At 44.8% G+C, this 25,023-nt stretch overlaps 1 protein-coding gene across 3 annotated transcripts in view; it reads right to left on the bottom strand.

Moving 5' to 3' along the window:
- Positions 1-25,023, bottom strand: part of nup58 (nucleoporin 58) — an 80,868-nt gene that overhangs the window by 44,244 nt on the left and 11,601 nt on the right. For all 3 annotated transcript variants that reach the window (XM_038817705.1, XM_038817706.1, XM_038817707.1), the window contains exons 3-10: positions 23,127-23,162; positions 22,802-22,945; positions 17,758-17,892; positions 12,073-12,183; positions 10,873-10,903; positions 4,331-4,396; positions 4,055-4,229; positions 2,398-2,477 (exon numbers count right to left, since the gene is read on the bottom strand). In XM_038817705.1, coding sequence (XP_038673633.1) covers positions 2,398-2,477; positions 4,055-4,229; positions 4,331-4,396; positions 10,873-10,903; positions 12,073-12,183; positions 17,758-17,892; positions 22,802-22,945; positions 23,127-23,162 — 778 coding nt within the window. The remainder of the gene's footprint in view (positions 1-2,397; positions 2,478-4,054; positions 4,230-4,330; positions 4,397-10,872; positions 10,904-12,072; positions 12,184-17,757; positions 17,893-22,801; positions 22,946-23,126; positions 23,163-25,023) is intronic.

Genomic DNA, 25,023 nt, shown 5'->3' on the forward strand with positions numbered 1-25,023 from the left:
TACATTAAAATGTCAATATGTTACTGTTGATTCATTATGCGCCTTTAATTGATCTAGAACAAGCTAATGAATACAAAATTCTGGATTATTTTGTTGAAAATAGGGTATGTCAATACCCCCCATTTTGTAGCATTGTAAGTTGGTACAAAATTATGAGAGCATAGACAGCTGCGATAGTCAGAGGCTGTTTCCAAGGGTGGGAGTGTCAATTAGAAGGGGCACAGGTTCAAGGTGAAAGGGGGAAAGTTTAAGGGAGATGTGCAAGGTAAGTTCTTCACGCAGAGTGGTGGGTGCCTAGAACACGTTGCCAGAGGATGTGGTGGAAGTAGGCACATTAGCAATATTTAAGAGGCACCTGGATGGGTACATGAATAGGGAGGGAATATAGGGATACGGACTGAGTAAGGGAAGGAAGTTTTTTTTTTAAAAAAGGTAAAAAAAATTTTTTAGAGTACCCAATTCATTTTTTACAGTTAAAGGGCAATTTAGCGTGGCCAATCCACCTAGCTTGCACATGTTTGGGTTGTGGGGGCGAAACCCAGGCAAACATGAGGAGAATGTTAAAAATCCACACGGACAGAGACCCAGAGCTGGGATCGAACCTGGGACCCCACAGCCGAGATCGAACCTGGGGCCTCGGCGCTGTGAGGCAACAATACTAACCACTGCACCACCGTGCTGACCTTTTTAAAAAAAAGTAGGGCATCATGATCGGCACAGGCTTGGAGGGCTGAAGGGCCTGTTCCTTTGCTGTTCTTTCCTTGGAACCGATTTTCCCTTGAGAAACAATGTTTTAACTTGAGATGCATTTTTTAGTCGTGTTGCAAGTCCGAGGACTGCCTGTACTTGCATTCAAAACAGCTCAGTTCATTAGACTGGTTCCTGGGATGAAGGGTTCGTCTTATGAGGAAAGGTTAAGCAGGTTGGGCCCATACTTCGAAATTCAGAAGATTGAGAGGTGATCTTATTGAAATAGAAGATTCAATAGGATAAATGCTGAGAATGTTTCCCCCTTGTGGGGAACTAGGGGACATGTTTTCAAATTGAATCCAATTCATGGTCCCCACAAGAGACATACCAGATCTGAGCCAAAAGGCTACAAAGTAAAGAGATTCCATTTTTTTAAAAATGAGAAATAATTTATTCCCTCATATGGTGGCTAGTCTTCTAAATTCTGTTCAAAGAGAGTAGTGGAAGCTTCGTTATTAAATATTTTCAAGGCCGAGTTGGACAGATTTTTATTCCCCACAAGTGAGTCAAAAGTTATAGGAGCAGGCAGGAAAGTACATATATATCACAGTCAGATATATTATTGAATTGTGGGGCAGGCCCAAAGGGGCAATTGGCTTATTCATGCTCCTATTTATTTTTAAGTTCAACTATCAATTATTTATTAAGTTACAAATTTAAACTGCACTTGCTATGCTATTAGTGTAGCTAATGTAAGAAACAAATAGCTGTGAAAATTACTAGATAGCAAGCACAAATTTGAGCATGTTTCTTTTAAAATCCCTTTAGCACAATCACAGTATATTCAGGAGAATATACAATTAATACTTTATGAAGACAATACTATCTAATCAATGAGTTTCATATTCAAACAATCTGCAAGTCTACAAGACAATTTAATAAAATAAACTAGAAGCAGCTAGCTATGTAATTTTAAAAGCAAAGCACATCATCCCCTCCTGCCAGTTTGAGATTGGATCTACAATGGACAGGGCCAGAAAACTGCTTGGGGAGGCATTGAGCAATTTTTCTCCCTTCTCAATCGGATTTGTGTGCTGGCTGCGTTATCTGCTGTTTGGCATATTTGAATGCGGAACCTCAAAAGGAGCCTGCAAGGAGCCAGGTCCAGAATTCAATAGCGAGCAGAAAGGGTGCTGCAGTTATTGTCTGGAAAGAGGTCTTTGCAATTCTCTTCCCCAGCACGTCTCTGGCCTCAGTTCTACAGGTCTCTAAATGAAAGCTAGGAGATATTGCATGCAAATGAACACAGGGCAGGAAATTTACTGAGGATCAGGTGGCTATCTCCATGGAAATCAGAAAATCCTCACCTTGCTCCAGAGGCACACAGAATCAGATAGCCTAGGCTGTGATTTCTTGCCATGGTACTTTCTGAAAGTACAAATTGTCACTCACCTTCTCATCAGCTGAAGTGAGTCAGCCTATTGCTTGTCACTTAATTTTGCACCGGCAGTGAAACTGGACAATGCAACAATTTTTTAAAAAGCAAAGTGCAGCCAATTAGCCAATTAATTAGCAAAGTAGTAACTAAGCTCAACAGACCTTATTGCCAATGTATCATTAAACAACCTTTACCATAAACTGATTTCAGTTTAAAACTGTACAACCATATCTTAAACCACTCCTTTTCCAAGACATTCACAAACTTACTCTGCAGGTGCTGTATTTTCATGCTGAAGTCCTGGTGGTATTTTCTGTGTTCTTAATGCTATTTCAGCATTTTTAAGCTCCTAGGAGTAAATTCAAAATGCCAACAAATTTAAAGTTGTTTTTCTCTGATCTTTGACTCTCCATTCCCATGATAGTTTCAAAGTTTTTCTTTTTACCATTGGTCACTTCTGGAAATATGGCATGAGAATTTCTCAGTTTGGTGGCTATGTGGGAAGATACATCCATCCAAAAGATATGATGCTCATGCTGATGAATTTCTTCTAGTCAGGGTAATTTAGTCTTTCTTGGCAGACTCCAAGAAGCCTTTTCATCTGCATACAGCAGCTTAAATAGTCTGTTTTTCACCAGACCAGGACAAAGCATCTGACCTCTGCAATACGTCACATAAAGTGGTCACAAGTGATCTCAAGTCAACTGTTCCTCTGCAGAGGAGGTAGTTTTAAAATTTTCAAAACGCCTCTGGTTTCTGTGGTAATACTGGATAACTGTTTGAAACAGGTATTCTTATGTCCCATGGTGTTATAACTGATAATATAGCATTCCACTCCATCACGATATTACATGGTTATGGATTTAAACCAGAAGATAACGGGATAGAACGAGGTGGAGACTCGTTGGAACAGGTGCCTATTTAATATTTAACCCAACTTAAGTCACACAAATAGCTGATGTAACTGGAGAGGAAAACCTTCCCTATGGTATTGAGAATTCACGTTCTTTTTGCCCTCAGTCTGGTTCAGTAAATATACTGATTCGGAATTGTAGGTAAAATGAGTTACTTTATTTGCGCGGCCCGCTGGCGGACGTACTCTGATACAATGGCACTGACTCCACCGGAGTCTGTTGAATCCACCAGAGTAAGTAAGTAAAAAAACGAACATGCTTCTACATATACATCGTTATCTTCTCAGTAAATTGAATGATGTTTCATACATGACCAAATAAGGTAACTTGGCAACTATAGGGTTCCGATAGGTTCTTCTTACATTCCTTTTGTCTAACGGTCTTTTGCCAGTACCTGTCTTCACAGAGCAACTCAGTGGCTACCCACTCCGCGTCATACATTCTCAGAATTCCACAGCTGCAGAACTGCACCTCTTTGCAAGCACAAGCCAGAGATCTTTGCAAAGTCCGACAACCTAGCTCCTCACTCCCCTACAGCAAGTTCCACTCCTGACTTGGCCTAATTACCCATCAAGCTCTAGTGCCATGCCTTTCTGTTCATTTCCTCAGTATTAGTAAGTATTGTCAAGAGTCACTAATTACCTCTTTCTGTGCTGGACTATTCAACGCTATGATTCTGTGTCAACCCCTATATTCTTGTGGGCATACACAAATAATGTTATTTGAGAATAAAAAGATACTTCTCTCAATGTCAGCATGCCAAAATTATTTTCACAATTATTTTAACAAAGCATTTGCCCATATAAAATCAGGCTTCCATTAAAATAATGGATAAAAACTTTAATACAGCTCAATAATCATTTGTAAAATATTACTGACTGTAATCAGTAATTGAAGTTACAAATGTATCAGATTTTACCTCTTTGGCAGCAAAAATGATGAGTCTACTTTATTTCTTCAAACTGATTCCATTACATTCCTACATCAAACAATTCTGGCAATTTTCATTTACCTGTGCAGATTCTATCTTGAGTTTGTCGATGGCGAGTGAATCTCTCTGAAGCCCACTGGCAACTACTGTTAACAATTGTTTCAATGCCTTAATATCCTCTTGTACTTTCAGCATAGCTTTAAACGACATTCGACTAATTTCTTCTTGGACCTGCTTTTGTTCTTTCACAAACTTCCTGCAGAAGAGCAAACAGATTCACAACTTTAAATCCTGATACATTAAAAAAAATGGTGAATGAATTAATGATTGTTTGGATGTTAAACTTGACAAACTCACTGAAATTGCTCCACATCTTGACAGATAACAGGTGGCAGATTTTCATCCTTAAGAGCCTTGCTATCACTGTAAAACAAAAAGGGACTAAAAAGTTAACACTTTGTAAACAGCCATACTACAATATAATAAGATTTGTCAAAACATGTTTTTCAGGAAAATTTGAAGTTTCACAGCCAAACAACATTATTTCACTACATTATTTTTAGAAACTGGTAAGATGGTGCGTGGTACATACATCCCATGAAAGACCTTTTCCATAATTTTATATAATGCAGCAATGTGACTTTTGCACCATATTAAAATTACAACTTCCACTAATCGGGTATTGCAATGCCAAAAACACAGCATCAGTTTGCACAGATACTTTGATGACATCCAGCCCAAACTCACCGCCTCTTTCGACTCCTCCACTGCTGGTCTGACAAACAGTACTGGATGATCAGAAATGTTTTCCAATTGAGTATAAAGAAAATGGAAGCCATTCCATTCTGATCATTGCTACAAACCCCACTCCCTCTCTCAGTCAGATGAATAAGACTTTTGCAACCCGAGTGTTGGATGTGTCTCAAATATGTATTTTCAACTACATATGCACCATCACTGCATATTTCAAACTCTGGAACACTGCCCAACTCTGCCCTTGCCTCAGCTCACCTGGTAATGAAACTCATCAATACCTTGGTTTCCTCTAGATGGGACACTCTTGGCCAGCCTCTCACATTCTACCCTCTGCAAACTTTTTTTAAAAAAAAGAAAATGTTTTTATTCTACATTTTCACATTTTCCTCCAAAATTCCCACCCCGCCCCCAAACAGTAAACGGTAACAAATACAAAGTCAATCCCCTTAACAATAACAACGATCCCATCCTCCCACCACCCCAAACAACGGCCCACCTGTCAATATGTGCATCCAATAAAACAAACCCTCCCACGGTGGAAACAAAAAAACAAGGGAGAAAAAAGAAAGGAGTCCGGGACCGCCCATGGTCACCCTAGAGACCATTTCACCCCCCCCCCCCCCCCCGCCACCCTAGACTCCACCCCCCCCACACTCAACGCCTCCAACCTCCGAAAGAGTACCCTTTGTGATACCAAAGAGTTGTAAACCCCCCCCACCCTCCCTTCCAACTCCTCCCGCCCACTGCCTCTTGTAAAACTCCTTCCCCCAACCTCGGTTCCTTCCCCCCAACTTTCCACTCCGGCTAGACCACTCGGACCCTGTTCTGCCAGGCTCCGATGGCCGCAGCCCCTCCCCCCACTTCACTCCCATTCACTGGCCGGTTTAAACCGGCCAGCGCGGAGGCCCCCGTCCGGGTCCCTTTCCCCTTGCCCGGCCCAAGGAAAGCCCAGAAATCCCCTTTTAGCACGCACACCGCGCATATCCACCAACACCCCAAAGAGCCCTCGCTTCGAGTGCAAATTCCATCACTTCCCTTGTCCAAATATATACACCATTGGCTCCTTTAGCCCATACACCCGGACGCAGTGAAACAAAAAAAGAAGAGACAAAAAAGAAGAAAATACAGTCCTGAGGTTACATCGGCACATGGCCATTTCTCAATTCTGCCACAGTCCTTCTGCCTTCGCAAACTCCTCCGCTGCTTCCGCTGTTCCAAAATAAAAGTCCTTGAGCTTATAAGTCACCCTCAGCTTCGCTGGATATACAATGCCGCACTGCACCTTGCTGATGTACAGTGCCCTCTTCACCCGGTTGAAAGCAGCCCGCCTCCTCGCCAGCTCCACCGTAAAGTCCTGGTATACACGTATACCAGCTCCAGCCCACTGCACCACCCGCTGCTGCTTGGCCCAGCACAGGACCTTCTCTTTCACACAGTACCGACGGAAGCACAAAGTCACTACTCTTGGTGGCTCACCCGCCTTTGGTACAGGCCTCCCCGACCGATGAGCCCGATCCAGTTCATAGCGGGAGGGATCCTCCCCCTCCCCCAATAGTTTCGCCAGCAGAGCGGCAAAATACTCTGTCGGCCTCGGCCCTTCAACTCCTTCGGGCAGCCCCACAATCCTCAAATTCTGTCGCCTGGACCTGCTTTCCAGGTCTTCCAATTTTCCTCACAGATCCTTGTTCACCTCCATCACCTTCCGCATCTCCTTCCCCATCGAGGTAAGTTGATCACCGTGTTGCGCCACCGTCTCCTCCACTACCTTCAGCGCCTCCCCTTGCGCCCGCACCTCTGCCATTGCACTCGCCACCACCATCACTGAGGAAATCGCCTCCACCAGCACACTCAAAACCTCCCTCATCTCCTCCAGGTGTTTTGTAAACTGCCTTTCGAATTCTGCAGCCATCACCTTGGTTATTTCTTCAGCCTTCAGCAATGCGGCCGACCTAGTGCTCCAGCCTCTTTTTTCCCAGTGACTCCGTGGTGACCTCTCCACTCCCCGACGGGCCCTCAGCTGTTCTTTTACCGGCTGTTTTCTTGCTGATCCTGGACATAATCTTCTACTGTGCCTCCTCAGTGCCTTCTCCCTGCCTTTGACGCCTCCGTGGACCCTGGGACCGGGCTTAAAGCCCCGAAAATGCCGTTCCTGATCAGGAGCCCTCCGTTGCGCGGCCGCCTCCCGCCCGCCGTCACCTGAAGTCCCCTACCCTCTGCAAACTTGATGCCATCAAAAGCCTGCTGCCCATGTCCCAACTTGCAATGTTCACCTAGCACCCCTGTGCTCTTGACCCACATGCACCGATACAAGAAATACCTCCATATTCAAATTCTCATTTTTGTTTTCAAATCCCACGATGACTGAACCTTTCCCTGATGACTGCACAATATTCAGCACCATTCACAACGCCTCAGATACTGAAAAAGTCCATGTCCAAGTGTAGCAAGACCTGGACAATATCCAGGCTTGTGCTTACAAATGCCAAATAACATTCACGCCACACAAGTGTCAGGCAATGACCATCTCCAAAAAGAGAGGGTCGAACCATCACCACCATCAACATTTGTTGAATCCCCATTATCAACATCCTGGGGGTTACAAGTGACGAGAAATTGACTGGACTAGCCATATAAATATTGTGGCTACCAGAGCAGGTCAAAGGCTAGGAATCTCGCAGCAAGTAACTCACCTCCTGACTCCCCAAAGCCTGTCCACCATCCACAAGGCACATGTCAGGAGTGTGACGGAATACTCTCCACTTACCTGGATGACTACAGCTCCAACGTCATTCAGGACAAAGTAGCCCGCTTGATTGATACTCCTTCCACAAACATTCACTCCCTCCACCACTAACGAACAGTGGCAGCAGTGTACTATCGACACGATGCACTGCAGGAACTCACCAAGGTTCTACGGTATCACCTTCCAAACCCATGACCACTTCCATCCAGAAGGACATGGGCAGCAGGTACCTGGGAACATCACCTGGAATTCCCCTCCAAGCCACTCACCATCCTGACTTGGAAATATATCACTATTTCTTCAATGTCTCTGGGTCAAAATCCTGGAACTTCCTCCCGAACAGCACTTTGGGTGTACCTACACTTCAGGGAATGCAGCAGTTCAAGAAAGCAGCTTACCAACACCATCTCAAGGGTAAATAAGAATTGGCACTAAAAATGCTGGTCTAGCCAGTAATGTCCATAACCCATCAAATTATTTTTTTAAAAACAGGAGTTGAGAACAATATAGCCATCAGAGTTTTGGATGAACTGACGTTTATAGAATGAAAGACAAGCCAGTGAGATATTCTGTGTAATGTTGGAATAGGGAGTAACAGTCTTTATGATGGGGAAGATATTCTTTTCAATTTTCAAATTTTTATCAATTAAGGGGCAATTTTGAATGGCCAATCCACCTACCCAGCACATCTTTGGGTTGTGGGGGCGAGACTCACCCAGACATGGGGAGAATATGCAAACATTCACATGGACAGTGACCTGGGGCTGGGATCGAACCCAGGTTCACAGCGCTGTGAGGCAGCAGTGCAAACCACTGCACTACATTGGGAAAGATATTCTTGAATTCCAGAAGGTAAGGACGTGAAGGACAGACCTCAAGCAAATTAAAAAAATTTTTTTTATAGATATTTAACTTGCACTGCCTAATCCACAGTTTGGCTGTTCCCATTGATAGCAGCAGAAGTGAATCCTGACTAATACCCACAAGCTGCATATAATTAACACATACGGAGTGAGAAACTCTTCTTGGAATCGAAAAGAACTTTGGGGTGTAAAGAAATACCCACCGTATTGTTGGATGGGTGAAGTTACAGGAATGCAAGAAATCTGGCACTGCCAGGATGGCGCAGTTTGTTTCAATAGAGCCATGACATCGAACAGAATATTCCCTGACACAATGTGGATGTGATATACAAGATCTGCAGGAAGCACTGCAATAACTCCCATAGATCACTTTAATAGATTGTGAGCAGTTTGAACTGGTCTGTGATAATGGTGGGTGAGTGGGATCAGGGGTGGGTGAATTATCTTTTTGGCCGAGACCAAGAGACCAAAGTTAGCACATCTCATTTTCATTTTAAAGCTTCTGACTTTATTCTCCATGAAAATTCCAGTGAACACATAGGATAGCCTTCATCTTAATTTTACTTCCGTCAAATACCAGCCTTTCAGTCTTGTTTCTCCCATTTGTTCACTTGTGTAAACTTAAATTATATCTAGTGCTTCCCGCTGATTTTCTTGCCTACTGTGTCCACCTGATTTTTACTTCGTTTCAGTATTTATTTTTTTAAATATTGGTTTGCCTCAGCAAACTCCTTCATTAGTTTTACCATCAGGTGATATTTTGCAGCTTGACACCTGTCCCCATATAATTTACATTTAAAAAAAAATAACTTTCTTTAAAATTTAGACCACCCTATTTTTTTTCCCAATTAAGGGGCAATTTAGCCTGGCCAATCCACCTACTCTGCACATAGAACATACAGTGCAGAAGGAGGCCATTCGGCCCATCGAGTCTGCGCCGGCCCACTTAAGCCCTCACTTCCACCCTATCCCTGTAACCCAATAACCCCTCCTAATCATTTTTGGTCACCAAGGGCAATTTATCATGGCCAGTCCACCTAACCTGCACATCTTTGAACTGTGGGAGGAAACCAGAGCACCCGAGAGGAAACCCACGCAGACGAGGGGAGAACGTGCAGACTCCGCACAGACAGTGACCCAGCGGGGAATCGAACCTGGGACCCTGGCGCTGTGAAGCCACAGTGCTAGCCACTTATGCTACCCTGCTGCCCTAAAAACTCTGGGTCTGGAGTCACATATAGGCCAGATCAGACAATCGGCAATGGCTTCATGATCCTTAGAATTTTATTGAATTCAAATTTCACCATATGCAGTGGCGGGATTTTAACCTGGGTCCCCGGATCACTAGTCCAGTGACAATACCACTACGTCACCGCTTCCCCATCTTTGGGTTGTGCGGGTGAGACCCACAGACATGGGAGAATGTCCGTGTGGAGTTTGCACAGTGACCCGGAGCTGGGATCGAACCCGAGTCCTCGGTGCCATGAGACAGCAATGTATCATTTATATTATACCTTCCATGAAATATGCTTATATTTGTAATATTAGTATAAACATAACAGAATATTTTTAAATAATCTTTATTAGTGACACAAGTAGGCTTACATTATCACTGCAATGAAGTTACTGTGAAAATCCCAAAGTCGCCACACTCCGGCGCCTGTTCGGGTACACGGAGGGAGAATTCAGAGAATGTCCAATTCACCTAACAGCACATCTTTCAGGACTTGTGGGAGGAAACTGGAGCACCCGGAGGAAACCCAAGCAGACACAGAGAGAACCTGCCAACTCCGCAGTCAGTTAATTTCATTTTACTGAAATTGACAAAACCAAAAGAATACATGAGCTTTAGAAGTAAATTAACTACACCATTGACCAAGATTTGAAAAAGTTTATACACACAAATACTTACTCAGTCTATTATTGTTTATTGTTATTATTACTGTTCTGGGGGCCCAGCAAACCACACCCACATGTTCTGGGCGTGCCCTGCGCTGGAGGGCTTTTAGAGGGGTGTCGCAGAGACGCTATCAAGGGTGGTTGGTTCCAGGGTTGAGCCGGGCTGGGGGCTCGCAATTTTTGGGGTAGTAGCGGAGCCGGGAGTGCAGGAAGCGAAAGAGGCCGGTATTCTGGCCTTTGCGTCCCTGGCAGCCCGGCGCAGGATTCTTTTGCAGTGGAAGGACGCAAGGCCCCCGGGCGTGGAATCCTGGATCAATGATATGGCTGGGTTTAATCAAACTGGAGAGGGTCAGGTTTGCCCTGAGGGGGGCGGTGCAAGGGTTCTTCCGGCGGTGGCAACCGTTCCTAGACTTTCTGGTGGAGTATTAGAGGATGGTCAATTTCAGCAGCAGCCCGGGGGGGGGGTTCCTTTATTGGGTATGTGTGTTTGTTCTCATGGTAATTATTTTTGTTAATTTATTGCTTCTGTATTTGAGAGGGGGGTTACTGTTATCTCTCTTTTTCTTCTGTTTTTGTTGGTTAAAACTTGTTGAAAATTTGAATAAAAATTATTTTTTAAAAAATAAATAAATACTTACTCAGGCCGAACTCCAGTTGAACATTTATCATCTGTAAAGGATAAATATACAATCTATTAATGCACCCAAATATACAGGACAAATAGAATAATTGTCGCTAAGAATGGAGCACTCCATTTTTCTTCCAAAGGAATCAAGAACATCCAAGCAATTTCATTTAATACTGGGGACAGCAATGGTGCAAAACCATTAGTTGGTTGTTATTTGTTCTTGATTGGAAGTTAAAATGTCAAAATTACAAAGCAAGTTTTATATTTACCCGTTTCCCCACATGATACCTCAAAAATCTCTAATTTATCCATCATTTACACCTATACACTACACCTTTCATCTGTCGACAGTAATACTTCCGAAACACTGGCATGGGTTTTTGTGGTCCTCATTTTGAAATGCCACTGGCAACTGACACAAAAAGTGGGTGTTTCTTAAACTCCCACACATCTTCACATCACAGCCTGTATACCCTGCTTGATCCTTTGCGGTAGTTTTAAGGTACTGTAAGTAAAGCATGCATTTGTGTGGGTGAAAATTAGTAACGTGTGTCTAGTATGTCCTGGCTGTGACTATGGGGTCGACTACACGCCGGGTGGTTGCAAAATCATAGTTCTTGGGGCCCATTGCATGCCACTTATGCACCACAATATATCGTGTTTATTGTCTCTCACCAAATTAAGAGTTCTTAAATCTATACAGCACACTTGGGCAGCACAGTAGCAAAGTGGCTAGCACTGTTACTTCACAGCACCAAGGACCCGGGTTTGACTCCCGGCTTTGTAACAAGAGATCTGTTTGTTACATCATAGAATAGAACATTACGGGGAGAATGTGCAAACTCCACACGGACAGTGACCCAGGTCCGGGATCAAACCTGGGACCTCGTTTCAGTGAGGCAGCAGTGCTAACCACTGTGCCGCCGTGCTGCCCGACTCCGAATATCTTTAAGGATTAGGTAGATATTTTTGTGATAAGGAAGGGGGTGAAAGTTATCGGTAATGTGGAGTTGAGGTCACAATCCGAATTTATTGAAAGGCAGAGCAGGCTCGAGGGCGGTGCGTGGACTTCTGCTCTTGAATTTGTATGTTCGTATGAATCCTCCATCTGATATTCAAGACATATACACAAATTGTTTATCCCAGAATAGGTAGTTATTTAATCTTAGATTAATTTTAAAAGATATGAAGTCCAGTAGATATTACTCACTTTTCTTATCTGAAGATCCACTGAAATCTATTCCACCAAGTCCTTCACTAGCTGTAGTGGTTGGAACAGCTGTAGCTAGTGCAAGATTTAATCCCAGTGTTTGACCAAGTCCTAAATTTGAGAAAATCATTTGATTACTGTCAAAGCTTATAACTGTTCCAATTAAATTACGTAATACACAATTTAAGCTTTCATCTAAAAACACAAAATAAAACATACTACCTGAATTTAATCAGTGTGCTTCCCATTATTTTAAACACTCAACAGCTACTGCAGGATACTTAACACCATGAGGAAGCAAATCTAGTTACGAAATGTCTGCCGCTATCTAACCACTCATCTTTGTATTAAATGCCTCTGTCCTTAGCAGATTCCTGACTCTCTTCCACCCTGGTATGGTCCCCGTTATTTCTCCATCAAATCCAAAGGGCATGTAAATCAATGTAAATGGTTCACAACTGGCTTTCCTATTTATCTCTGCACAAGGCAGCCCCTGCTAAAGTATAGCACTTCCAGCCCTTTTTGCTCAGTTTCAGGGGATATTTTCCTTTGAAAACCCACATATGTAAATGAGATATGGAACCAACATAGGTGAAATGGCCAGAAAAGACAAGGGAAAAGAGACAGAGTAGAAGTTAATCAACAGAGTCAGAGGTTTTCAGAGGCTCATTGGTGAAAAAAATGGTGGAGCAGCCTTTGGGGCTCCAGCCACTCCACTGACGGCCAAGATGCTCAAGAGCAAATTGGCGTTGGGCGTTTGATGAACACTGGCGGGTTGTGTCGGGAAGCCTCTGCAAATCGATGAAATAGACCTTGGCTCCCATCCTTTTGTCGTTGGAGATGACTAACGAAACAGTGAAGGCACAAGGAGCCACGATAAAAAGCATGGAGGAGGTGGCCCTTTCGAGGGATAGTGATAAGATTGCCTCTCTGGAAGCAGAGATGTCTCTTATGGATGAAGTGAATAAATCACTGACGGTCAAAGTGAGTGAATGATTTGGAGAATCATTCCAGGAGGCAAAACATCTGAATTGTGGGGCTGCCAGAGGAGATGAAAGGCCCAACTCCCACAGAGTTTTTGTGGAGATGTTTGAGGAAGGGGGGGGGGGGGGGGGGGGGGGGGGGGGAAGAGAGAGAGAGAGAGAGAGGAGAGAGAGAGAGAGAGAGAGAGAGAGGAGAGAGAGAGAGAGAGAGAGAGAGAAAGAGAGAGAGCCATGTCTCCTCCCGAGTTGGACCAAGCCCACCGGACACTCCGACAGAAGCTTTGTCTCGACGAACCACCAGGAGCGGTAGTCGTGAAGCTTCACTACTTCAAAGCAAAAGAGCAGGTCCTGAGAAGGGAGAGGGAGCATCACAACGACAAACAGGAAGGACACGCCATCAGGTTTTACCAGGATCTGGGAGCGGAGCTGCCGAAGAGGGCTACATTCAACAAAGCCAAGGCCGCCTTATATAAAAGTGGAGCCCTGTTTGGGGTGGTATCCCCGACGTGGCGAAGAGTGAATTTTGAATGAACAGACATTTTTATGCACCGGGAGAGGTGGATTCATTTGTAAAGAAGCATGGGCTGGGCACAGGGTTGTAGAAGTTTTTGTATATTTCGGATGGGCAGGTTGAATTGTTGGGGATCGTTATTTATGTTTTGTCAGATCTTGTTAGGGTTAAATGTTTTCCAATTTGGGCTTAGGTCTGGCGTTTAGGTTTAGATGGATTTTTGTTCTAACTGTGTATCTCTCTGTTGGAGTACTGTGTTTAAGGGGTTTTTATACTTGTTATTTTTTGTAGTCATTTTTCTTCACTCTGGGTGGGAGCCGCCGTGATAGCCGAAGAGTTAGCTAACGGAAGCGGTGTTGAGGGGTTGACAGCAGCTCATTATAGTAGCTCTGTTTTTGTTCATTTTGGAGTTAAGTTTACTAAAGTAGGTTTAGTTGCTCATGACCTGCTGTATTTGTATGCGTATTTGGGTGTGGCAGTGCTTGAGGGTGAGGATGAGGCGGGGTAGGGGTAGTTTGCTGACAGTGACTGCAGATTTTTCTTTGTCTAATCTTCGTGGGTCTGCTGGCCACCTTGGGTGGGCCTGGTTGCTGTACCTAAGTAACTGTTGGATATTCCCTCTTGCTGGAAATGGCTGACTCTGAATTGGGGGAAGGGGGGTAATTCGCCTGATCATCTGGAATATCAGGCGGTTGAATGGCCCCATGAAAAGGTTGAAGGTATTTGCTCACCATAACAGTTTAAACATCGATGTGATGTTTCTGCAGGAGACTCATTTGCGGGTCGGAGACCTCCCAAAGTTACGGAAGGGGTGGGTGGACATGCTTTTCATTCGGGCTTTGATGGCAGGGGCTTGGGGTCCAGCATTTTAATCAATAAAAGGGTTCAGTTTTCTGCCACTATGATTTTGGCTGAGCCCAATGGTAGCTATGTCATTGTCAGTGGTTCTTTGGCAGGCACCTCGGTGGTTCTGGTTAATATCTATGCTCCACGCTGAGGACCCGGGTTCGCTGTCCGTGTGGAGTTAGCACATTCTCCCCATGTTCCTTGTTGGATCTGCATCAGCTTATTTTGGGTGGTGACTTAAACTGTACTCTGGAACCCAAGCTGGATGGTTCCAGGCCCAAATCTCTGACTCCATCAGGGGTGGCCAGGGCACGGGAGACAGCAGGTTACTCAGCAATTGGAATTTCAGACCACGTCTCACATTTTGTTGATTTGGCACTGGAATCAGGTCCCTCCCAGCATCCGTCATGGAGAATGGATATGGCATTATTAGCGGATAAAAAATTGCGAACGAAAGTCCACTGCCATTGAGGAATATATTAAGTTTAATAAAAGCGAGTCAATCTCACCTTCCACATTGTGGGAACCCCCTTAAGGCAGGCATTTTCAAAGTGGGGGTCGCGACCTGTGGGTGGATCACGGAGCCAGCCATCGCAGCGTTCCCGATGGCGGGAATTCACGCGCAACAGCCACAGCAGCCGGCTTTTATCAATGCCAGTTGCGAGCGGCTTTGAAAATGCCGGCTGCAACCAGCTATAAAAATGCGGGCACACTGCGCATGCAGCCCAGGAGTGTTGGGACTTGAACCCAGGGTCAGAGTGTGATCGCGGCAAGGTGGTGACTAACTGCATGGTGATCACCGATGAAGAACAAGGCTATGACCTTGATCTGTTTTGCATCCCTAAACATTGCTGTAATGATCTGGAGAGAGTATATATTCCTCATGGTTTAATCATGGACAGAATTGAACGTTTGGCAAGGGATATAATGAAAGCCATGGGAAATCATCACATCGTCTCCCTCTGTGTACTGAAGGGTGGCTATATGTTTTTTGCTGACCTTTCAGACTACATTAAAGCACTGAATCGAAACAGTGACCAGTCAATCCCAACGACAGTGGATTTCATCCGCTTGAAGTTACTGTAATGATCAGTCAACAGGGAAGCTACACACACTTTACGGCCTGAGGTACAAAATCCACATTCTCCTGCTGTGAACCTGATTGGAGTGAGATCATGAGGACCAAGCAGGCTCACCTCTCGCACTACCAAAAGGACATGGAGGTTTTGAAGAGAGTACAGAAAAGACTTACTAGGATGCTGCCAGGTATGGAGGGTATTAGCTACGAGGAGAGATTGAATAAACTGGGATTGTTCTCCCTAGAGAAATAGAGGCTGATGGGCGACCTGATAGAAGTTTATAAAATTATTAGGGGTATTGACAGGGTGAACAGTTGAGGCTTTTTCCCAGGGCAGAAATAACAATTATAAGAGGGTACAGGTTCCGGGGGGGGGGGGGGGGGGGGGGTTCAGTGGAGATGTGCAGGGGAAGTTTTTTTTTTAACACAGCAGGTGGTGGTGGCCTGGAATACACTGCCAAATGAGGTGTTGAGGCAGATACGTTAGCGACCTTTAAGACTTATCTGGTAGGCCCATGAACAGACGGTGACGGGGTATAGAAGGATACAGGTGATTGGTCTAGATAGCATACGTGATCGGAGCAGGCTTGGAGGGCCGAAGGGCCTGTCCCTGTGCTGTATTGTTCTTTGTGAAGACCAATTACCCCATAACATGAAATCTTTATTAACTAAAGTGTGTGGAAACAATGATATGGAGGAGAGTTGCAACAACAGGTTAGCAGATGCAGAGCAGATATAGGCAGAGCGATCTCAGTGTTACAGATGCAGTTAAAGAACTCAGTGAAAAAGGACATCAGGTCTGTGAAAGCTAAATGTTGAGCCACAGATTGTGGTCAGGGAAACAAATACTGCCTCAGGAATAGAGTTTATGCTGGCAATGGTGGATAGAAACTAGAATTGTCGTGGTGACTAAAGACAATGGCTTCACCTTCCCAATATTTAATTGGAATAAATTTCTGCTCATCCAGAGCTGAATGTAGGACAAGCAGAGCAATACTTCAGAGGCAGAAAGGGGATCATCAGCACACATGTGGAATCGGACGTGGTGTTTTTGGATGATGTCATTGAGGGCAGCATGTAGAAGAAAAATAGGAATAAGCCAAGCATAGATCATCGCGGGGGGGGGATGGAGAACCACAGTAAAATTGTGTTGCTCTGTGATTTGCATTAGGGCCATTTCAGTACTGTGGCAGAGATGGAAGCGGATTCAAGGGAGCTTCCAAGATTCCATAATAGGCTGAAGACCTGAAGTGGAATTTCTACCAACAATTGCCCGACTCAGTCATGCCACCAAATGAAATGTAACACACTTTTGTGTGAAACCCAACTGCCACATAACACGAAACAGTGATTAACCAAAGTAGTAATAATAATAATAATCTTTATTGTCACAAGTAGGCTCACATTAACACTGCAATGAAGTTACTGTGAAAAGCCCCGAGTCGCCACACTCCGGCTCCCTCCGACACAGAGGGAGAATTCAGAATGTCCAATTCACCTGACAGCACGTCTTTCTGGACTTCTGGGAGGAAACTGGAGCACCCGGAGGAAACCCACGCAGACCTGGGGAGAACATGCAGACTCCGCACAGACAAAAGCAAATTTCACATTTTTGGAACAAATTTTCAAACTGCAGATTCAAATTTATTTCAAATTCCATCTCTCTGAACAGCTGAAAATGAACAGAGAACAGTACAGCACAGGAACAGGCCCTTCGGCCCACCACGCCTGTGCCGACCATGCTGTCCGTCTAACCTAAAACCTTCTATAATTCTGGGGTCCCTATCCCTCTATTGATCATGTATTTGTCTAGGTGCCCCTTAAATGTCACTATCGTACCTGCTTCCACCTCCTCCGATATGAGTTCCAGGCACCCACTGCTCTCTGTAAAAAAAAAAAATCTTCCCTTGCACGTCTCTAAACTTTGCCCCTCGTATCTTAATAATCCCCCAGTAATTGAGTCTTCCACCCTAGGACAAAAGCTTCTGACTATCCACTCTGCCCATGCCCCTCAATTTTGTAGACTTCCATCAGGTCGCCCCTCAACCTCCATCATTCCAGTGAGAACAAACAGAGTTTATCCAACCTCTTCTCATAGCTAATGCCCTCAATGCCAGGCAACATCCTGGTAAACCTATCCGGTATCCTCTCCAAAGCCTCCTGGTAGCATGGCTCAATAGTTTCAAGAAATTCATAGTTTCAGCTACATCTGATATTTGACAAGGAACACACTGACCACACACACAGGTCTATTATAGCATACCAACCTGCAGTGGAGGTTCCTACACCCTGAAAGAGGCTGCCACCTAAACCAGTCAAAGCACCTCCCAATGTTAGGCCTGTTGGAACTGATGCGGTGGCTGTGGGTGCTCCACCTAAATTTAATGCAAATCCTGTCGATCCTGCAAAAGAACAAGTTATTGCTAAATTCAGAAGGAAAATATGTAGAAGTAACCAAATTAGCTTTTAGAATGCATATTCTTCAAAGCCAATTATTTCTGAACATTTCTAATCACACACAACTAAATGTCATCCTTTGACTTAAATTTATGCTGGGCCAGATCTTCCAATCAGCAGTAATATCACAGTGACTTCTCCTGACTGTTTAAAAGTGTACCCGTCTGTTGGTAAGGGCATATAATGAGATGAGGGAGAAGAGGGAGCTTCCCCCTACATTATCGCAGGCTTTGATATCCCTAATTTTGAAGGATAAGGACCCAGAGCAGCGTAGATCCTTCCGCCTGATCTCGCTGCGAAATGTGGATGCCAAGCTGTTGGCAAAGATCTTGGCCTCGTGGATCGAGGACTGTCTGCCGGGGGTGATAGTGCAGACCAGACGGGCTTTGTAATGGGGAGGCACCTGTTGGTGAACATTAGGTGCTTGTTAAATGTGATTACGATGTCCCTGGTGGGCCAGGAGGTGGAGGTTGCTATGGATGCGGAGAAAGCCTTTGATTGGGTAGAATGGGAATATCTATGGGAAGTACTGGGACGATTTGGGTTCGGCAGTGGTTTGTGGATTGGGTTCAGTTGCTATATAGGGCACTGGTAGCAAATGTTGGACGAATCGGGTATTTTGGATTGCATTGTGGGACAAGACAGGATTCCCACTTCATCCTTTGCTTTTTGCCTGGCGATAGAGTCATTTAGAGCATCAAGAGTTGGGGGGGGGGGGGAAGCACAGAGTTCCGCTATACACGGCCGATCTGTCACTTTACATTTTGGACGCATTGGGAGGCATTTTGGGGGGGGGGGGGGGGGGGGGGGGGGGGGAGATCATGAACATCTTAAGAGGAATTTGGCTGGTTTTCTGGGTATAAATTAAACATGGGGAAGAGTAAGGTCTTCCCGATTCAAGGGGACAGGAGGGGAGCTGCGCGAGCTGTTGTTTAAAGTGGTGGCGACGAACTTTAAATACTTGGAAGTTCAGGTGGTGTGGGGATGCGAACAATTGCACAAATTGAACCTGGCAGGGTTCGTAGAGTAGATGAAGGGGAATTTTAAGAGATGGGACGAGCTCCCACTATCACTGGCAGGTGCAAACCATGAAAATGACCGTGCTTTTGAGGCTCCTATTTGTTTTTTTAGAACAATCCGATTTTTATCCAAAAGGTCATTTTTAGGAAAGTTAATGCCTTGATTTTGGGGTTTGTTTGGATGGGGAAATCCCCCCCGGGTAAAGAAGGTGTTGCTGGAGCGGGGTCATTGAGGGGGATTAATTGTCACATGTGCCGAAGTACAGTGAAAAATATTTTTCTGCGGCCAAGGGAACGCACATAGTAGACAAAAAAGAATAATCGACACGAGTATGGTACATCGACAAACAGTGGTCAGTTACAGTGCGGAACAAGGGGCCAAACAAAGCAAATCCATGAGCAAGATTAGCTTAGGGCGTCGTGAATGGTGTTCTTACAGGGAACAAATCAGTCCGAGGGAGAATCGTTGAGGAGTCTAGTAACTGCGGGGAAGAAGCTGTTCCTATGTTTGGATGTGCGGGTCTTCATACTTCTGCCTGATGGAAGGGTCTGGAAGAAGTCAAAGCCTGGGTGGGAGGGGTCTCCGAGGGTGGAGGGTGTCTCGGTTTCTGTGAATCATAGATTTGCTCCAGGAGGTGGGACGCGGGGTTCCAAGGGTGGCAGTGGGCAGGGATCGAGCGGTTTGGGGACCTATTTGTGGGGGGCAGCTTCTTGAACCTAGAGGAATTGGAAGAGGAGTACGAGCTGCCCAGCGGGAGTGGGTTCCGGTACTTACAACAGGATTATTTCAGGAATCAGGTGCCTTCCTTCCCCGACTGGCCGCTCCCAGGATTGCAGGACAAGGTGGTGTCGAAAACAGGGGCTGGCGAAGGTAGGTGTCGGAGATTTATAAGGAATTAATGGACTGGGAGGGAGCCCCGATAGGAGACGTTAAATGGAAGTGGGAAGAAGAGCTGGGGAGGGAGGTGGAGACTGCATTATGGGAGGAGGCTGAAGAGAGTGAACGCATCCTCTTTGTGCGCTAGGCTTAGCCTTAATCAATTCAAAGTGCTTCACAGGACGCATATGACGGTGGCCAGAATGAGCAGGTTCTTTGAGGGGGTGGAGATGGGTATGGGCAGTGCGTGGGGTGCCCGCAAACCACATCTTTTGGGCTTGTCCGAAGCTGGAAGGATTCTGGCAGGGGTTTGCTGACTTTATGTCGGAGGTACTGGAGTTCAGAGGTGGCAATTTTCAGAGTGTCGGAAGACCCGGGAATCCAGGAGGGCAAGAGAGGCCGCGTCTTGCCTTTTCGTCCCTGGTAGGCCGGAGACAGATCTTGTTGGAATAGAGGGACTCGGGTGGCTGAAACCGAAGGTGTGAGTGAGTGACCTCAGGGGGATATAGGGGCATGGTAGGGAGGGTGGGGTGGTAGGGCGTTACTTATGGACTATGGACTTTGGGTTTACTGCATCAAGCGCAAGTCTCCAATACTATGCTAAGTGTTGAAGATATTCTTAGGAGGGACTTTTTTTTTTTTAAATTCATTTTACGGCACACGAGGGTCGCTGGCTGGGCCAACATTTATTTATTTATTTAAAAATAAATTTAGAGTACCCAATTCATTTTTTCCAATTAAAGGGCAATTTAACGTGGCCAATCCACCTAGCCTGCACATCTTTGGGTTGTAGGGGCGAAATCCACGCAAACAGGGGGAGAATGTGCAAACTCCACATGGACAGTGACCCAGAGCTGGGATCGAACCTGGGACTTCGGCGCCGTGAGGCAACAGGGCTACCCACTGTACTACCGTGCTGCCCCAGGGCCAGCATTTATTGCCTGTACCTAACTGCCTAACATTTCAGAGACATTTTGAGAGTCAACCATATTACTTTGAATCTGGGGTCACATGTTGGCCAGACCAGGCAGATCCTAAAGCACATTAGTTTCTATGACAATTGACAATGGTTTCATGGTATTCATTTAATTCCATTGAATTCAAATTTTACCAACTGCCAATTACTAGCGACAATACTACTGCGCTACTGCCTCCCCAGGACAATATAATTCTATCTATTGGATTTTTGAACTTGCCGGTTAAATATCACACATACACACAGGTTGGAACTTCCTCCGGATCCTAATGCACATCGGCCAAATTCTTAAACATCTGCTGCTGTTGCCGTTGGAAGATCCAAGCCATTATTTATTTATTTAAATGCTTCCAATCTATATTTTAATGCTTTCAATTTAAATTTATGCCGTGACCTGTGCCAATTAATGTACTCTTTGTGCTTAGTGTAGGGGTAAACCAAACTTTTGAGCCAAGCCACACAACAAACGAAAGGGGGATTGAAAACTTTGGCAACCCCACCCAATATGGAATTACATGATAATCGGGATAACTGTATTCTAACTAAAATGCATACTAATACGCTAGTCACTAGTATCGCTGTTCCAGTTGTCAAGTCCAAGAGGTCATCAAACATGTATGGTCAAGATTGTATGCAAACAGACCAACTGAACAATTGTTGCTACCTGGCATAGAGTCATGAAAACATTAAAAATAATGTTACTTTATGTACCTTGGGCGGGATTCTCTGATCCTGAGGTTAAGTGTTGACTCCGTCATAAACGCCGTCGCTTTTCCCGACGGCATCAACATAGCCTCAGGAGCAGCAATTCTGACCCCTACAGGGGGCTAGCACGGCACTGGAGCGACCCACGCCGCTCCAGCTGCCGATCCCTGCGTCAGATGGGGGCCGCAGGTCTGCGCATGCGCAGTGGGGCCGGTGCGATTTGCGCGCAAGCGCGGTGTCTCCCTTCTCCGCACCAGCCCTGACGCAACATGGCGTAGGGCTACAGGGGCCGGCGCAGAACATAGGAGGCCTCCAGCCCGAGAGGCCGGCCCGCCGTTCGCGAACCAGGCCATAGCGGAGGACCCCCCTCCCCCCACACAGGCCACCCCCGGATCCTCCCACACCGAGGTCCCACTGGCTAAGATCAGGTTAGAACGGTGCCGGCGGGACTCTGTTTCTTTTTGTGCGGCCGCTCAGCCCATCCCGGGCGGAGCATTGCCCCCGGGCGGGGGCGTAAAGCGGCCCCCTGACCAGTGCTGCACTGGCGTTAATGGCGTTGGGGCGCGATTCGCGCCAATTCTCCGCCCTGGCCCCGGGGTGAGAGAACCCTGCCCCATGTGTCTGGATTGTTTAAGGTGATCGAGCAGTACCATTTCCAGCTTACAATAGTGAAAGAACCTGTAATGATGAACATGTTAACACCAAAGGAATCAGGTGGATCTAGTGGAATTGCTTTTCTTTAAATAGGGAGAAATAAGGCACATTAAGGGGTCAATTATTTTTGGAACGCAATGTTCGTTGTATCTGTTGGTATTTTATTACATTTTGCCAAGTTCAGTTAATTGTAAACTGATTGAAACTGCCTACCAATAAGAGCTCCAATAAATTGGTCAAAATTTGTCCAAATTACACAATTAAAAAGTATATACACACTATTTTATATGAAAGGCTAGTTCGTGGTAAACTTATGTATGTTTACCGCTTCATACATTATAAAAATAGTGTGACTTATTTGAAACCCTTCAACACCCAATGTAAAATTTGTGAAAAATATGCATCATGGATATCCAGACTGCTTTCCAGAAATATTTTACCAGAGAGTTCAGCAAAAGAAAAAGGCTACTGGTATCGATAGTCTAGAAGGAGTCATTTTTTTTTCTTTTAAGTACTCAGCCTGGGAAGGTGAAAGAGAAACAAGAAACGCATATTGGAAATCAAAGTCTGAACAAAAGTTTAATGACCAGGAAGAATTAAACTCAAAGTCTGCAAACCTTTACCTGCTGTAGGTGTTGGCAGTACAGATGAAAGGCACAGTCCTCCAGCCGTAGAAGGTGCAATTGGCATTGCAAAAGGTGTTGCTGAACTAGCTGGTTTGCCGAATCCCAAGCTAAAACCAGTTGAAGTTGCAGTCACAGGTGCTCCTAGAAAATGAATTGATTAAAGCCCAGTATCAAGTACAACAATTAATGTCACAATACACCAAGTCATTAGGATGTCTAGATTGCAAATGATTTGCCATATTTAATCAAAGAAATGTAATGAAAATATTTATCAAAATAATTTCTCAACCAGATTATCATTTTGCCATTTGACTAAACTTACCTAAAGTTAGTCCTGTAGATGCTGCTGTTGTAGCCCCTGTAATTTAAAACAAATGTCACACAGAAGTAATTAGGGGCAGGAAACTTTTGTTCTCCCCAATTTGAAGATACAAAAGTCAAACCAGTCACCCAAACATATCAGATAATCTAGAACAGAGTGAAATGCAAAGTCTTTCAATCTGTACGGTTTAGCGAACAAGAATTATTTTAAGGTTCAACTCCTCAGTTATGCTTTTCTTACAATACCATGACATAGTAATTCACAGAGGATTTTATCCACAGAGGCATTAAATATAAAACAAGGTGGTAATGAAGATTTGTACAAGACACTGATTTGACTTCAGCAAAGTGCTTGCTTGCAGATTTTGGAATCCCCATTATAGAAAGTTTCGATAACAAGATTATAACTGTTTATAGTATTACAAGTTATGGAAAGGGTAAAATGTAGAATCGTTAGAGTAGAGAAGTATTAGCTGTTCCAGAAATTTCAACACAAGTTACAGGATTGCATAGCTGTTCAGAAGGTAAAAAAACAAAAGATTATTTCCACTTGTCAATTATCTGGAACATGAAGGAGTTATACATTTAGGAATTAGTACTAAAGCATGATGGGGCCGTTAGAAGAACCTGTGGCGAGCGATCAAAAAATGGAATGCATTATAAAGATTATTTATTGAAGCCAAATCAATCAAATATTTAAGAGGACAGAAGGAAAAGCATTCCAGGAAGAAAGATATGACGGGTTGTAGACAACAAACAGTTTTAGTAAACAGTCACAATGTGAACTAAAAGCAAAAATGCTTCAAATACATAGTTCAGACAACATCTATGGTGTGTTGGGTTAACATAGCAAAGTGCATGTTTTGATTAAAGGCCATCAAAGAATCCATTCCCTTTTCCCGATCTCTTTTGTGTCTGTTCTGATGCCACTTCCCAAACCAGTGTTTCTGAAACATCCTGGTTTCTCTCAACCAGGGTTCTGCTCCATTGTGGCCCTTGACTGATCCCATCCATTGCCCTACTTCCACCCTGACATTCTCCTTCCTCTCAAAACCATGTGGTAACCTGACAGGACCTAGTTTAGAGCCCGATTGTATTGGATATCATAAATTAAAGAATTGAACAGTTTTAAAATAAACTGCGGTCCAAACCTCAGGCAGGTTGATGGGAATTCAGACTTGACCAAAGTATAATACACAACCCGAAGACAAACTGCCAGTGCATGTCTGGACTTGCCCCATCAAGAGTTCCTGCAACAGGCCATGTGCAAGCAACACCACAGGGTGTGTGTGTGTGAGAGTGAGTGAGTGTGTGTGAGAGAGTGAGTGAGTGTGTGTGAGAGAGTGAGAGAGTGAGTGAGTGAGTGAGTGAGTGAGTGTGTGTGAGAGAGTGAGTGAGAGAGTGAGTGTGAGAGTGTGTGTGAGAGAGTGAGTGAGTGAGTGAGTGTGAGAGAGAGAGTGAGTGAGTGAGTGTGTGTGAGAGAGAGTGAGAGAGTGAGAGAGAGAGTGAGTGAGTGAGTGAGTGAGTGAGTGAGTGAGTGAGTGAGTGTGAGTGAGTGTGTGTGAGTGAGTGAGAGTGCGAGAGTGTGAGAGTGCGAGAGTGTGAGAGTGAGAGAGTGAGAGAGTGTGTGAGTGAGTGAGTGAGTGAGTGAGTGTGAGTGAGTGAGTGAGTGAGTGAGTGAGTGAGTGAGTGAGTGAGTGAGTGAGTGTGTGAGTGAGTGTGAGTGAGTGAGTGAGTGTGTGAGTGTGAGGCGCCTTACCAGAGGCAGAAGGAAGCAGTGTGCGAGACTCACCTTTGCATCAACGGACCCGAGAGCCTCAGAGAATCATGCCCACGGTTCAACCAAAGTCATCTTTAGTTAATGTTGCTGGGTTAACTGAAGGGTAAATATTGTTGTT

This window comes from Scyliorhinus canicula, chromosome 14, assembly GCF_902713615.1.
Source record: "Scyliorhinus canicula chromosome 14, sScyCan1.1, whole genome shotgun sequence".
Lineage (NCBI taxonomy): Eukaryota > Metazoa > Chordata > Chondrichthyes > Carcharhiniformes > Scyliorhinidae > Scyliorhinus > Scyliorhinus canicula.